Genomic DNA, 17,068 nt, shown 5'->3' on the forward strand with positions numbered 1-17,068 from the left:
AATAATAACACACTTAAGACTACAATCTCACATGTGTTTGTCACATCAGAACACTGAGCTACATTACCAACCCACTGCTTATTCCTCCTCCTCAAAAAAGGGGGGGAAATCACAGATGTCACAATCCACCACTGCAGCCGGTTGAAAGAAAAGACTAGAAAGAGGAGAGCATGGTGTTTGAAAGGACTAAAAAGAAACACCTGAGTGTGTGTGATTGAAATGTCGCTGTATTGATCTGTAAAAATAGAGACTTGCTATTTGTTCTGGAGGAAACTGGAGAGAAGGAGGTGGGCGGAGGGACTCAGCTTTGGATGCCAGCCAAAACCAAGTCTAAGCTCCTTTGAGGGCTGAAATGAGTCCCTATTATCCACCCTCTGCTTTTCTGAGGTCTTTTTCATTTTGAGTTGTCCACATTTCAGAAGCTTACAGCTAGAGAGACTTGCACAGAATTATAATATGAAGAAACAACCGTTGAACTCTCCAGACTCACTGACACTGATAGTAAGGTTAGTGGACTCACCTCGCCATGATTGAAGAAAAAACACATCGTGGTAACAATGCCGCCCAGTCGACTGCCACTAGACAGGAAAAATGTTAAGAAGTGGGGACACGAGATAAGAGAGGCAGAGAGCAAACAACAGATTCAGAAAGGTCATCCTCAATCTGATGTTTCAAATCCATATTTGACAGAGAAAAAAAACGAAAAACAGTTTTTCTGTCTAGGCCTGACTGCTGAGCGATGAGATGGACCATAAAAATGTATCCTCTCATCTCTTGCTGAGCATGACAGGACAGAGCCCTGGGCAGGAGCGTGGGCAGGAGTGAGGTTACCTGAGGTAGGCGCCGTAAATGAAGAACAGGCTCATCATCGCGCCGTTCAGCAGGAACACACAGGTCACGTAAAAATACGCCGGGTCGCCCATCCCTAATGCACACAACAACACAAGACAGACAGACACACACAAGATGTTGAGCCTTTTTCAGAGTTAAGGGTTACTAATGGAGACAAGCCAGAGGAGACTACAACAACTGATCAATTTATTATTCAATGAACAGAATTACTTGACAACAATTTTGATAATTAATCATTTATCAACCAAAAATGCCAAACATTCACTGTTTCGAGCTCCTCAAATGTGAGACACTGTCACCAGTTCAAGCCCGGCCATGGCACTTGCATGTCATCCCCCACCTCTCTCTCCCCTCATTTTCCTGTTACATCTCTACTGTGCTCTATCCAAGCAAAATGTCCCAAAAATTGCTTTTGTCTTCAGTATCATTGTAAATTGTATATCCTTGGGGTTTCAACTGTTGGTTGTACAAAACAGCTACATGAGGACATCACCTCATGTAGAGGACATATTTTATAGACTATACAATTAGACAATAAAATACAGATTAATCAGAAATGAAAACAGCCATTAGTTGCAGCCCTAACTGAAAACACAAAATTATTCTAACCAATACAGAAGAGAGGAAATGATAAGTCTATGTTCATGAGAACACACCCGTGCCTTTATTCAGTTTCCTGTAACAGTCGAGAAGTGGCATGCGCAAGCCTCCTTCAAGCTGTAAGTTAGGTCAATGCAAAAACAGCCCATGAGCCAGGTGGTATCTCTGCAGAGCTCTTGGCCACGGCGATAAATTCAGGGTACTCTGCTCTCCCTTTGATGATGGCACATACCCCAATCCGCTGCTATAGGCCCTCTGTGGCCTGTTTTAATTTTCTGCCATGTTATACCATTTGTAATCTCATATTACCTAAAAAACACCATTCCATACCAAATAATATACATAAGGTAAGTAAATACGTAAAGTTTATTTAGTATAGCACCTTTCACATGCAAGGTCACAAAGTGCTTCACAAGAGTAAAATTGTTAAAAATAAAACCATAAAACAGTAAAAAGAATCAAACAATAAAACGTAAGCAACAACACTAGACAGCACGAGGCGAGACAAAAGCCAGTTTGAATAAATGGGTCTTCAGCTGCTTTTAAAAAGGCGTCAACAGAACGTATGTCTATAGGTAGTAAGTAAAAAAAGTATGTTAAAGCTGCACTCGTGTGATGTGACTCTGCCCTTGAGGGAGAGCTTTGCCTACCCCCTTCTTAGTCCTGCAGATGCTCCTTCTCACCAACATCCTACAGTAAACTCACCAAAAACAAATAAATCCTGAACTTGATGGGAAGCCAATGTAAAGAAGATAAGATGGGTGTGATGTAAATGGTCCTGCTGGACCTGGTCAACAGCACTGCAGCAGCGTTCTGGACCATTTGTAGACGGTCCAGAGATGACTTGCGGAGGTAAATACGTGATGTAAAATGGTCAATTTGTTTGAGTTTTTGTGTTATATATTATCACTATCATATCCTATTGAGCAAATTTGATAAAACTAGGTATATTTTTGCTCAGTACATGGTCTCTCTCTCTCTTCCCACATTTCCTGCTACCTCTCTACTGTCCGCATTCAAATAAAGTATCAGTGTGAAAAGTATCAATCTGAGGTATCAGTTTGGATCGGACTACAGGATCTTTTTACACGGCAGGACAGAAAAGAAGCCAAACTTTTGCAGCAGGAGGTCTATAAAGACCATAGAAATTTGAGATATGAATTATACCAAAGCTGAACTGAAATTAGTACGAGAATATGTGGCATATTTGAGATCTGGGGAACATTTACAGAACACGTTCCCTTTGATAAGCTAGTGTGTTGACCTAATCAAAACAGTAGACGTAAGAATATATTACACTGAATAACAATGTGTCTAATTTTGATACAGAAACCTAGGTTCCTCAATTTGTACACAAGAGATCTAGTGGGTAGATGCAGGTTTATTCTGACAACAAACTGACTTAGTTTCACTTTACTAAATTAGCAGGTACACAGAACAGATTGACAAGGCTGTAATAACTAACAAAGTACTTGGAAGTGTGTTGGCATTACTAACAGCTGTTTCATCACCGTGATGTGACGGTAAATCACAGGACAAATAAAAAAGGGAGTTTATTCTGAAAGCAGCTCAGTGTGAAAACGTAATATAGACTCCCTGCTCTCTATTGCGTCATTCTGTGCCTCACAAAAATATAGTACTCGCTGACAGTTACAGGAAATGTTCCCACTTTCTGTTAGCTGTTATGCAAGGCGGCTTACATCAGGTTTATGTAAACACTGTGCCAACAGCCTGTGTACATCGACCCTGGGATGCCTCGTGTCACTAATGAGACTGACAGAAACACACAGATTGCAGCACCATAAAGAAAAGCTGACAACAGTTTTTGCTTGTTCACTGTGAGCAGATTTACCCTTCTAGGAAAGGTTCCTGCAAACAAATACCAGAAAACTATTTGTATGTAATAGGTTAAAAGCATTTTTCTTTCCTTCAGGGCTACTATAATAACAATTATCTTTCCCTTGCTGTGTTATACCTGTTGTTCTGCCAATTTGTTTTTGCTGTTTTGTATACCTTTGCTTGAGATGCCTGACATAATTTTGTTAGCCTTGCTTTGTTCATCTCACTATTCTCTCACCTCAATTTGTTTTTTTTATTGATAATAGTGCTGAAATGATGAACTGATTAGTTGATCGACAGAAAATTAAGTGGCAACCATTTTGATAATCGATGAACCATTTTCAGACATTTTTCAAGCATAAATGCACACATTACCTAATTTCAGCTCCTCAAATGTGAGGACTTGCTGCTTTTCTTTGTCTTATTTGATAGTAAAGTCATTTATTAAAGAAATAGGTCAAGATTTTAGAAATTCCCTTATTCTTAGCTGGGCTAGTGAGTTCCTTGAGTCTCCACTGGTTGTTTGGCAACCTCACAGTGACAACAAGACTCCAAGGAGTCACTGCACACGGCTAAGAAATAGTTTGGCACATAACCCCCTGCGAAACCACAATGTCTTTTTTACACTTCAGTTTTCGAATGGATTAAACAAACAAGATATAACGCACTGATTAGTGAGCTTTAGAGGTGCTGGAGAAGAGATGTTGTTACCGTTTTGAACAAAGCCAGGCTAGCTGTTTCCCGGCTAAGCTAACTGCCTCAAATTGAACATTTGTGAATTTTGTACTATTGGTCAGACAAAACCAGCAATTTAAAAGATGTCATTTTAGGGTCTGGGAACTTTTGATGGACATTTTTCACTATTTTCATTGACTAAACGATTAACCGAACAAGTATTCGACCAATTAATAAAAATTATTCTTATAGTTTTACTGCTTTTAATCTGTGCATGTAAAAATCATACCTGAGGATTGGAGGGGAAAACAGTGATTCACCAGTAATCTGTAGAGCATTTTTTTGTAGAAAGAGTTTTTGTTCAAAGTAAAAAATAGGAATCAAGTCTGCTTCCTTTGTTCAATTCCTTCTATAAAATTATACATTTTCTCTTGACTGAAAACTCGCCATGACGCTGTTTTGACTGTGTCTGTCCACGAGGGAAGAAAATCATCAAAGTCTGTAAAGAAATTAGTCATCCACTCAATTCAGCGAGAGACTGTGTGACTATTTTAAATGTTAGTGTAGCTCCAGGTCATTACAGTGAAACTATCTGCCAGTGTAATGTAGTCATCATTTAACCTACTGTCTGTATGTGTGTGTGTGTGTGTGTGTGTGTGTGTGTGTGTGTGTGTGCTCAAATGAGCGTATTTGCAGTTCAGACTGGAGCTCCAAGGCAACAGTTTGTACCTTCACAGCTGTCCACAGGAGTGAGTCCCTCTCCTCTGTTGATGGACCAACACATCTTCGTGGGAATCCTAAAGTATCCCATTACACATGTGTACATCCGGTACCAGCTGGCCAGGACCACCTGGGGAGCAGAGACGGATGAGAATCAGTGCAAAGCTTGTTTAAACAACGTGTTTGAAAGGCCTTTCTGTCCTGTTATCTCTGGGAAGTACAGACATACAGGATTTCCATTGTAGTGCTGTCGAATACCATTACTTTTCCAGAAGTGTTAGATTGAAAAAAATGTTGATTGTTTCTGCACTGGTTTGTATAAACGAGTAAATAGTGTCATACCTAATACAACTGAACTGGGTGCCCCGGTAGCTCACCTGGTAGAGCATGTACCATTTATCAAGGCTGAGTTCTTAACACAGCGGCCCGGGCCCTTTGCTGCATGTCATCCCCTCTCTCTCTTCCCTTCCATTATCATAATGAAGCAGAAATGCCAATAAAAATAAATAAATACATAAAACAATTGAACTAGCTATACAGAAATGCAGGAAATGAGTGTTTGAAGCCAGTTTTAAAATAAATTCTGCTGTCAGTAGCCCAAGTGTATCAATCCCATAATAGTCCCTGCCAGCATTAGACCTCTTATAATTTTACAGTATTCCACAAATTCACTGATCAGTGGAAAGCCCAAAACTCAATGCGTCCAGATGCTTGTCCACGTCAGACCTACACTAGAATGACTATAAAATGTTGTAAAGGGTTTATTTATTCCTGCAAACCTGAAGAACATCTTTCTTATACAATTTCAACACACAACATATCTCGTATTCATTTTTGCAACATACAATAGAGTTTTGTTTGGAAGAAAGGATGCATTTTATATCTAACTTTTCTTTAAAAATTATTGTATCCAATGCAGGAATAAAGAATAATTTCTAGAAATCTGGTGTGTCCTGAGATTTGAACTTTTATGGCAGAATATTATTACATTTTCAACAATTTTAAAGTCTGATAACAGCAAATAAAACATGTAAACACTGAGATGGGTAATGCTACTTCACTGCAAATCATGAAGAGCGTACCAAAATCCACATTACCTCTGGATAAAGATTGAATCTTTTCAGTGTGTTAATAACCAGGGGGTACTCTGTCAGCCGATCGTTCATGACCATGTGGAGGCCATCCAGGAAAGAGGGAGCCTCAATAATTGTCTTGTAGTAGGAATAGTACAGACCCTGGAACCAAAACAAGATAAACGTTGAGGCAGAGTGACAGAGAGAGGAAGAACACAAAGACAAAAAGGAGTGATTTAAAGAGAGAGAGAACAGAGTGATAAAGAGAGAAAGAGACAGCAGATGGACACTAAATATAACTCTGACAGAAGAAACGCGAACAACTTGTACAGGCTCAGCACATGACAACAGTTCACAGCCCATTTGGTAACACGCAGCAGGGGTGAGGGACAGAAAAAATATTCTGTTTGCATATGATTAAATCGTCACCTTCAGTGTCGTCTCTCAAAAGGGCATGAAGACTGCACTGCATGTTAAATATCAGCAACTTTTACACAGTTATTGTGATGGTGATGAATAAACACATGCTACATTAAAAGGGCACATTTGCTGATTTTGCCTTTGCAGTGAAGTGATTTTCTCTGAATGTGCAGATGATATGGAGTCACAGGAGTTAAGGTACAGTCACATTACAATTCTGCCTTTTGAATATATTCACTCCGTCTCCCTCTTTGATTTCAACTGAATCGTGTACAATTGACAAAGTCAAGCCTGCGTTTCCTGTTGTGAGTCCACCTTTGTTCAACTTTGAGATGCAAATTTGCTTAGTTGTCAAACAGAAACAAAGATGCAAGGTTTGGAAATGTCAAAGTCATTATTCTAGCACTGTGTCTTAACCTTGTTTTGCACAATTAATAAACTCACAAAGTTGTTGTCTCAGAGAATCTTCGGCTTTACTATTTCTGAATATTATGTATACAGTACATTCTTGGTTGATTTCAGATTTGGCCTTTTACTTTTTTTTCCCCTTATAAGCCTACACAGTATAAAACGAGTGTCAAATTATCAGCAGAATCACAGTATTAGATCTGAAACGATTAGTCAATTAATAGATTTGTCGATCCACAGAAAAAAATTATCTGCAACTATATTGATAATCGATTAATCATTTCAGTCATTTTTTAGGCAAAAATGCTAAACACTTCCTGGTTCCAGCTTCTCAAATTTGATAGATTTTCTGCTTCTCTCTGTTTTACATGATTTTAAATGGAATCTCTTTGGGTTTTTGACTGTTGGTCGGACAAAGCAAGACATATGAAGACGTCAAGTTTGGTTCTAGAAAAGTATGATTTTTTACTTTTTTTCCTAAAATCTTATACACAAAACAAGTAGTGGAAAAATCTAGTAAATAATTTTAAGACTAACTGCAGTATCATGATCTTCCTTTGAAAACAAGCCTATAACCTTAACCTTAAAGCCTTTGCACTAAAACTCAAACATGATTATTAGTATGGACTGATACCAGGAAACAGTGGCATCAGCTTTAAAACAATGTTATTAGTGCATCCCTAATAAAAACAACAAACTATTTACCATTTCTGTCCGAAAAGCCATTTCCTTCTCCAGGTTAGACAAGTGTGAAAAGTGTCTGTCATTCTCAAACAGCTGTGAGAGATGATGCCTAATCATAGGAGGAGAGATAAGTGAGCCAAGAGCTGCATCCACATGTAAACACAGCAGTAATGTGTGAGTAATAACATGCTGATGGAGCAACTTACCAGTGGAGGTACCCAGACAGAGCAGCTGTGGACAGAGAAAATTAACATTCAATTCAATAAAGTTGGGCTTTATTGGCATGGGAAACAGATGTTAACGTTACCAAAGCATGTGTGAAATAAAAACAAAAAAAGCGCTATTAGAATATATACAGATACGTAATATAGTAATAATAATAATAATAATAATGTTAAAAAAATATTGGCTTGCAGTTAAAAGTACAAATACAAGTAAGTGAAAACTACATAAACATTGCAACATTTTTTTTTAATGAGTGTGTGTGTGTGTGTCTGGGTCACGCATTGTTCCTCAGGTTGTGGCATGTTGATATATATTGGGCAGCGAGATGTGCCCTGTCTCCTTCTCCTAGGAGTAATTTTAATTTTGAGAGCTCATTTAGCTCTTTAAAAACTGAGATTACAGAGTTGAACTTGTTAAATAAATGTTTCTTATTTCATTGAATGTTGTACATTGTACAGCATTTAACTGCTGCTAAATAAATAACTACTTCATGGTTGACAAACTGCAAGGACGTCCAGAAAGAAGCCACAAACACCGAGCCAGTTAAACTACAGGGGTGAGGGACTTGGATAAATGATATGGGTGGCTACGTTACTGTGGTGCATTTTGAAGAGAAATGATAGCAACATTAGCTTGAACTTTGCCAGAAAACCTGTTAACACGTGTGGAACTGATATATCACATAAGCAAAGAAATAACTAGGCTTACTTTGAGGCGGTTTTAATGAACAGCAACAATAAGTGGCTAACGCTGATGAGCTAGCGTTTAGGTGAGCTAACGTTAGCCAACTAATCGGTGGCGGAGATAACTTAATTTAACGGATCCGCTAATGCTACTAGTGAACACAACGTTCGAAGCCGTTAGCTAGGGGTCCATCGAGAAGCTAGCAGGCTAACGCTCCTAACTTACCGAGGAGGAGAGTCAATCCCAGCTTCGCGACTGCAGAGGGAGTTAGCCCAAGCTTGTGTCTGATGCCCGAGAGCCCGTTTGGATGAGAGCTGTTGAAAGCTTTGCCCTCCCTGCCCGGTCGCCTAACGTTACTTTTGCCAGGGGGCGAAACAAGCGGGCTCTTGTCACGGTCAGTCTGGGTCGCTGGACTCTTGCCGGTCTGTTTTCTGTTTTTAGCCACCATGGTTTGCAGGAAGAGCCGAGGTTAGGCAGCGAGGAAAAACCCGAGGGCTGCAAGCAAAGCAGCCCCACAGTTGCTCGTATCTGGTCCTCGGATCTGCCCCTTTACTACCTGAGTGATGCTGGTTCCTCGCCTCAGATACTCGTAGAAATCTTATGAGGCTTCGCCCCCAACTGGACGTTTGGCGCCACTACGGAGAGCTGCTTGATGGTAACCATGGCAACGCCAAATAGGCGGTACAATACAGAAAGACTTCAGCCATGTCCTCGGTATTTATAAACATGGAAGCTATTTTGTAGGCTGATTCCAGTATTATTATTTCTTTTTTACTCAATATATTATAAATTCGACCACCACTTTTATTGGCTTTTAGAGTAGAGGAATGCTTTGAAACAGCATTTAGACCTTCATTTTGGGAAATGAAATAGTAAATAAACAGTTCACTGAATAGGGCCTAAATAAAATATGATGCATCCAAATTATTAAAAAAGGGTTCTTATTTTGGTGACTGATCAACATTATCCAGGAGTTAGGGGCTTGGTAAATAAATAAACAAATAAAGACTTGGATGATAAATAAAAATCCTCACATTGAGTCAAAATTACTTATAATTCAGCCTAATAAAATTATACTATCTCGTAATTTTGATTTAGTGCTCAAAAGAGCAAAAGTCTAGTAAAATAGGAGACTTATTATTTGACTACATTTTGACTTGGTAAGTCAAACTTTTGACTTAGTATCTCATAATGTGGACTCACTAAGTTATAACCAAGATACTAATTATGACTTAGTAGCCTATTCCATCATTTAAACCCTAACCAGGCCACAAATTGAAAATAAGACACACTTAGTTTAAATACTTAGTAATGCCACTGGTATCACTGCCTCACACACATTTTAAAGGTAGCTGTGAACAAATTAGGTACAGACTTTGTTTATGAACATAGAACATTATCACACAGGTGTACAACAATACATATTACAAAGACAAGAACATAAAATACCAGCAAATTTGCATTAAGACAAACAACAAAGATAAAGTGAAACCAGAGGGTAGGCTAAACAGATCTTACCAAAAAGGCACAAATTAAATAAAAACATCATTCGTTAACCAGAGCAGGGAAAAAAAGATTTACTGTTAAAGTATTTACATTTATGGATATAAAATTTGACCGTAAGTATGACACTTTGTAAGCTAAAATTTGTCCTTATCATTCCTGTTGGTGTCATGCAAGTTCCACCAGCCTTTCCAAACCAGTAGATGTCACTAAAGGACCACAATATATCTGCACTCTAAAATCACAATTCAACATTTTATACTGCATCTCAAGAAAAACAGTGGCTCCGGTTGTTTGATGTCGATTAGAGATTTAGTATACATTATTTAAAGGGGTTACATGTGCTTCATACACCCAAACTTTTATATTTTTTCCTCGTATTTCTTGAAGATGGTTCTTCTTTTTCTTCACATTCTTGTTCTTATTCTGTTTTGTTATCATCACCTGTGGATGGAAGAGATTCTGCAGATTCCCAGGCCATATATAGAAGAAGGCATATTGTATTTTCATCCAAATATGGCAAGCGAGGAATCTGGCAGTTGAGCAGACTAGCAGACTCTGTGATGCTGGTCCCTCTGGGCTGAGACGTGGGTGCCATAGTTTCAAACTGGATGGTGTGGTGCTCTATCTGGCGACAGAGACAGGAACATCAGGAAAGATGAGTTGATCTCATCTGTTTAGCTTGGAGAAGGACAGGGAGGGAGCAAGAGGGGAAAAACTGTCTGCCATCAGGTGGTAACATCATGATAGCTTCCCTCAAACTCCACAAACAAACACCCACCGGGGGAATCTGCGCGCTGATTCCCGCTCAGGGTGATGTGGTGGCGGGCTTGGGAGGTGCAGCCTATGTGGGTGAGAAAACCAAGGAGGGATGAGAAGTTCTGGGAGACAGTGTGTTTGTTTTCTCCGCCGGCTCGGTACTGGGAGCCAAAAGCTGCATGTGAGAATGTGTGAGAGTCACCACAGAAAAAAAGGAGAAGGAAGATGAACATAGAGACAAAGTTGTATGTGCAGAGATCTGGCCAATGAGTCTAAGCATGTCATACTAGGAAAAGGAATATTTGTTATATCGTTTGACTGGAATTAGTGGCTTTGACCTTTGCACTTTATCTAGTCATAGAGTTTATGTAATGTACTAATTCCAAAGCAAAATCTTTATTTATTTTGCTATCCATTAGTTCATACTAATGCAAAATTTATTCTGGTAATGCTTTATTTAATGGGTCCCAAAATGTCCTAATAAGTTTTTTGTTTTGTGGAAAGAACTCTGCAACTATATGATTTCTGTGCAAATCAAATGTGCATAAAAACAGGTGGACCTTCAGGCTAATGTGTTGCTAATACAACATTCCAGGTAAGCTAACTGTTAAATTGCTGTTGGGCTAACTGTTATGTATTTTACTCTTTTTACTTGTAATGAAATATCTTTATACATACAATGACCTTGCCTTGCCTTACTTTGCAAAAAAACATAAAGTTGCTTTGAATAAGGCAACTTACAGCCTAAACTGTAATGAAAATAAAATATAAGTATCCTTGCTTGACTTCCTCTCAATCTAGGCCCAACATGTGTCAGTTGCCTCATTCCCTATCACAATCACATTTAAATGTTATTCTCACACACCACATTTAAAAATGGGACACAAAATGTAATCCTCACTGTGCTGGTTCACAAACTGGTGTAATGTAACTGCCATATTCAGAGAGGCTTTCTCCCTGCCCACGCACATCTGACAGGATGCTTATTGTTATACCACCCTACAGCAGTTGTTGTTGGAGCGCCATGCGTTTGTGCCTTCCCCATTTTGTCTGTCCAAAGCCACGCCTGAAAACCACTGGCACATGTGGACATCACATGGGATATAAACCCTTCCCTGCGTGCCACATCTCTCATCATCAACCCCAATTTCCAACCCACCAAAACCCCCTTGCTCCTCTTTTCTCTCATGGTGGTATTTTCTCAAACTCCCAGCTGATTCATGGCTGGCGGGCCCGGCCGAAATACAATAATTGAGGCTGCGTTTTCGTCAGAGCTGTCAGAAACCCAGAGGTGTCGCTGGACGGGACATCGGTGAAGGACAAGCTATTGAAAACGATTAGCTCAACTTGTGATTGCACACAGGGAATTTGTTTTTACACCAAACACAGCATGGCAGAGGCACTGCCTGGGGAGAGTGTGGGCGGGTACAGTCAGGGGTTTTTGGCCGAGTCAGTGTTGTGGCTGGGGGTGGACGACACCCTCTATCCAAGACGCTTCATGGGGTGTGTTGCTAAAGGGACCTACTGCTAATTAAAGACAGCTGGCCTGAACAAAAAAATAGCTGTGTCTGAATTAAACCATGGACACTCTAAAGAAAAGTCTCAGCATGACAAAATTAATAACTGTAGAATACAGTCACCTATCTTTAGATTTCCTCCTTTAACCAGCTCAAACTACTTGATCATTCAGATCTGTAGTTTCCTGTCATATTATAAATGGCTTTTTGTTGTGTAGTGTGTTCCCAGATTAATTGAGATATCTGATGCTTTGTCTATGCTTTGTCAGGTCATCTCAGTCTGCATCTCAGCCATCTCATATCATGTCATTAATTTTTGGGAATGTAAACTCTTGAAAAAAATACAGGTGATGATGTAATTCATAAAGTAACTATGTAATGCAGTAATATAATTTATTTATTGAAAGCATCTGACTTCAAAATTGCACATAACCCTAACCCTAACCCTAACCCATCGTGTCTTTGTTTGTGTCCTGTGAGTGAGCAGGCTGTGGTGCAGAGGAGCTTTCTGAGGTCGTCTCTGCTGCACTAACATCTCCCAGATGGGTCAAGAACTGAGGAAGCGGAGGAGGAGACTTCTGGCTTGGACAGCAAGGGGACCCGTCGATGCCAAAATAACCAAGGGACAGTGGAAAGACGGCTGTGTGTGTTTTATTCAATCATGAAATACAATGGTTAGTAATTACAAAATTGCGAAAGTATGAATCACTTTTTGTTGAACTAACCTCCTCATTGTAATCGTAGAGCAACGGGCACAATCCTGTGCGTGTGTTTATATGTGTGTATGTACATGTAGGTGTGTGAAATACCACCGATATGTATTTGAATGTGCACACCAACATGGCCATGTGTTTAGATGCCTTTCACTGATGTACGTGTACTTGCTTTTGCATGTGTGTACTCTTGTACTTCTGCTATCTTTGTGAGGACAGAATTGAGTTTTAGACCTCAAGACTGAGGACATTTTTGTAAAGTGAGGACATTTTGTCCGGTTTGAAGACTTGCTTTTGGGGTTAAAGTTAGGCTAGGTAACGTAAAGGTTGGGGTTAGACACGTAGATATGACGGTTGGGGTTAGAGGCTAGGGAATGCATTGTGTCAAGTTTCCTTTTTCCACCGCAGGAACTTTTCCAGGAACCCAGAACCTTTTTTAGGAACTGAGGAGGCTGTGTTTCATCTGGGGGAACAAGCAATGGAAGAAATATGGGCGCTGCAGCTTGTGCAGATGCACAGAAGCGCTAGCTATAGTATGTGTTTGTGTTTTTTTTGCACTTTGTTAGCAATTTATTTGGTCCTCCAGCCATATGGAGAAATCATTTATCTATAATTTTTTATAATGTTCTAATAGTTTTAAGATTGTTGTCTTATTTTTTTTATTGACTACATTAAAACCCTGTGATAGTCTGCTTTAAACCATGATCTTTATATAGTCCTAAAATCACCAAAATACACCAAGGTGAAAACATCATCATTTATTTATATTAAGTTTATCTAATTTTATGTCTTTTTGCATAAGAAATGGTTTTGTGAAAGCCTGACCTATAAAAGCTGTCTGTAATACTGTTTGTGTGTGTGTGTGTGTGTGTGTGTGTGTGTGTGTGTGTGTGTGTGTGTGTGTGTGTGAGGCAGGGGATGGGACAGGACAGGGGGGAGGAATTAATTTACGGGCCAACTGGCTCCCTGTGTTGCTGTGACATGTTTATCACAGAATAGAAACACATGCTGTCAATGATCACTAGTTGTTTGAGTATCAGTTATCTCAACATTAAGGCCCATTAGTATTCTCTGGAAACCAATTCAATTAGCACTCTCCAGGGGCCCCGGGGGCCACAACATCACATCAGTCAGGTTGCAGGAGAGAACAGCTGTTGCAACCAGGGCATGTGGGTGTGTATAAGGGTTAAGAGAAAGTATATTTTGCCTGTTCTGACTTCTTCTTGGGGCTGATTTATGGTTAAAATTTGGTTTAGCCTTAAATTGAGATCAAACTTAGAAAGAAATTAACCTCATTTTACACCTACATATATACTTAGAAATATATTTAACGTTGTTAGATTTTGCGTTGAATGACTGTAATTAACTTTTTTGGTGAATCCAAATGTAGTTCAAACTTCTTGGTCTCCTTCTGTGTCAGTTTGTGATTTATTTCATTTTGCAGAAATATTTACAGTTAAGTAGTTATGAGTGTAGAGAAAGAGAAATAAAGGGCGAGCCTGTCTGATTGTGTGGGTAATTGTAGCCATGTGAGTATTTATGTGAGTATCTGTATGTGTGCATGAATAGATGCAAGAAGTGTGATATGTGAATTTTATTCTTATGCTCAGATGTTTTGTCCAGCACTGTCTTTAACACCAGCAGGTGCTGCAGCTGTACTTTTTTCCCCCCTCAGGTCATCGTCATGGCAACACCTGTTTTAGGTGGACAGAACGATGGCCTTGGCCTCGTCTTAATCCTGGTAACACAGCTGCCCGGATTACCGGCGCACCTTGACCTTGAGCGTTTGAATCCCTCACTTCCCGGGACAAAGCTGTCGGCCGGTTCACCTGCCGCTCCGCTGATGGAGAGATAAACTGAGGAGGAGACGTCAGGCTCAACACAGTCTGATACACATCACAGATGTTACTTCATTTCATTAAACGAAAGCTGCTGGTGGCTCAGCACAGTGTTTTAGTTGATAGATGATTGTTGGCTTTTTATCAAAACTCATATCGGCAAGTCAGAGCCATTCATCTTTAATAATGATGGTGTTTGATTTATTGTTGTTGAACTGATGGTAATGCTGCAAAAATACCCACAAATATGTTTTAATCAATTGCCCAGTAGTTTCAGAGGCTTCTCCAACAGGCCACGAAAAAGATTTTTGTGAAAATGTCTTAGTAATTGCAACATTTTAATATCAGCTCCATCAAACACATGTGAATGTTTTGATAAAAAAAATTGCCATAAAACATTTTGTGAACAAGTCACGAAATTTCTGCCTAAATTTCTGGTCTTATTGCACCTTTGAAGATGGAAATAGTAATTCCAGTATTTGTCAAGTTGGGTTTTATTCTCATAATTGTGGCCGTTCTGACAATGGGGTCATGCTAACTAATGCTAACACTCACCGCTTCTGCTGTAGAGATTTGGGAAATGCTGCTAAAACAATATATAACAGCAAGCAGTATGAGCCACCTAACGCTTTCTTAATGAACTTAAATTTCACATGAATTATTTCGCTTAACGCTTGTGTCTGAGTCCGAACAAAAGTAAACACAGAAAGTAACCTCCTGGATCAGCTATTGTAACTAGCTGCATAGAGAGCTTCTTCAGGGGCAACTCATCGGCTAACCAAACTAGCTTTGTAAGTTTACAGAGGTGGCGAGTGTAAAGACTATAGTCAAAATGGCCACAATTATGAGAATAAGACCCAGATTGAAAAATACCATAATGCTCCTTTAATGAACTTTAATGTCCTGCATTCTTTAAAAAATATCTCATTTGAATATTTGATGTCCACAGCCAAATAAATTGTCAATTCCAAAAGTATTTTTATTGGTCTCCACATTAAACATACCAAAGCAGACAAAAATGTTGTAAAATAAATAATTTGCCTTAAGGTGAAAATGGACTGATGATATTTTGTTAAGTTCTGAGTTCATAAATAAAGACAGTTACATTTAAGGACTGTAAGCACACAAAGTTCAATGAAAGAAGAAAAGCTGAAAAAGAGAGACAGAGGGCAAGCATGAGGGCAATCGGCGGGTTGAGAGAGAGGACATGATTTGCTTAAGTCAGTGCAGAAAGATTGTTTCCTTTGGCCCTGTGCTGTGATTTCCTGCCCTGTGATCATGTCTTCCATATGATTAGGCCGATGTGCAGAGCATGCAGTCATATGACAGGCTTTGCTCCACGCTGGCTGTGCAGACAAATGAAGCAGAGCAGCGACAGAGTCAGCACGCTAACACACAGAGGATTAGCTGCAGCAGAGAGGAAGACATACAGGTGACGTGGTTTAGCTACCTAGGCTAGCTACATGTTAGCTGTGTTAGTGTTGGCTCCATGCCTTGATAATGGATGGCACTGTTTGATGGAAGGTCTCATTTACAACTGCTTCTCTTTCTCACCACTCTCTCTCATCTTTTGTTACTCTTTATCTTCTCCCTCTTTCCCCTTTCGACTCTTTCACCTCCTCACACTCACGTTCTGCTTCTCACACACATGCACACACACATAGTTGAAAGGACCCTCATTGACATAAACCCTTACCTTAATCATAACCATAAAATAAAGTATGAACCCTCAACCAGGCCTTTGAAAAAGTGAGGACTGGGGAAAATGTGCTTTCTTTCCAAAAATGTCATCACTCTCAAGGTCTAAAACTCAAACTGGTCCTCACAAAGATAGACGTACAAGAGCACATGCACAAATATATGCACGCGTACACACACACACACACACACACACACACACACACACACACACACACATAAATGCAGACCTAACCAGCCCTGAGTAGGGTCTATGTAATATAATTAGCCCAAATCAGTGACCTCCTTTTCAGACCCTACACAATGCCAGAGGGGCCCTGCTCTCCCTCAGAAACCTCCCAATGCACACACACACACACACACACACGCACGCACACGCACACACACACACACACACACACACACACACACACACACACACACACACACACACCTTCATCAAACTCCCTTGCCACCACCACCACTAACCTCCAGAGTCACCCAGCTGGGACCTTCTGGCTAATGGAGGCTGATGTGGGACTGTCTGCCAAACATATATAGAGAGAAGGAAAGACACACACTATATTCATGTCAAGCATTGTAAAACTTCAAACATTATTCAACTCAAACAGCATCAAAGAGTTAACCAATCTCACTTCCTTTGTTAACATAATAATTGCTACTTTTAAGTATCTACTGAATATTTACCAGAACAGACTTGTTTGCTCATTTGTATATTTATCCATTTATTTACTTCTTATTTTCTTCTTTATTGACTTATATTTGCCCGTTACTGGGCAACAAGTGTTGCCGCCCACTTACTTGATTTCTGTTTTGATTTTTATGTGTAACTGTGTTCATATACCTTCTTGAGGGTCGGG

At 39.7% G+C, this 17,068-nt stretch overlaps 1 protein-coding gene and 1 long non-coding RNA gene across 4 annotated transcripts in view; one reads left to right on the forward strand and one right to left on the reverse strand.

Annotated features, from left to right (window-relative positions):
- dpy19l1l (dpy-19-like 1, like (H. sapiens)) overlaps window positions 1-8,764 on the reverse strand; it is a 27,086-nt gene extending 18,322 nt beyond the window's left edge. The window contains exons 1-7 of the mRNA XM_044209577.1: window positions 8,406-8,764; window positions 7,478-7,502; window positions 7,293-7,380; window positions 5,784-5,921; window positions 4,696-4,816; window positions 832-925; window positions 521-578 (exon numbers count right to left, since the gene is read on the reverse strand). Of these exons, the coding sequence (XP_044065512.1) occupies window positions 521-578; window positions 832-925; window positions 4,696-4,816; window positions 5,784-5,921; window positions 7,293-7,380; window positions 7,478-7,502; window positions 8,406-8,628 (747 nt within the window). The 5' untranslated portion in view covers window positions 8,629-8,764. The remainder of the gene's footprint in view (window positions 1-520; window positions 579-831; window positions 926-4,695; window positions 4,817-5,783; window positions 5,922-7,292; window positions 7,381-7,477; window positions 7,503-8,405) is intronic.
- On the forward strand, window positions 8,725-15,515 carry LOC122882313. 3 transcript variants are annotated; one of them, XR_006379329.1, is made up of 3 exons: window positions 8,725-8,835; window positions 12,447-13,205; window positions 14,348-15,515. It is a non-coding gene; the product is annotated as an uncharacterized LOC122882313 (long non-coding RNA). The 3 variants fall into 3 exon arrangements; XR_006379328.1 differs by having other exon boundaries at window positions 12,447-12,633; XR_006379330.1 differs by lacking the exon at window positions 14,348-15,515 and having other exon boundaries at window positions 12,447-12,633; window positions 13,081-13,487.
- Window positions 15,516-17,068: the final 1,553 nt, after the last annotated feature.

The sequence above is a fragment of the Siniperca chuatsi genome, linkage group LG9 (assembly GCF_020085105.1).
Source record: "Siniperca chuatsi isolate FFG_IHB_CAS linkage group LG9, ASM2008510v1, whole genome shotgun sequence".
NCBI lineage: Eukaryota > Metazoa > Chordata > Actinopteri > Centrarchiformes > Sinipercidae > Siniperca > Siniperca chuatsi.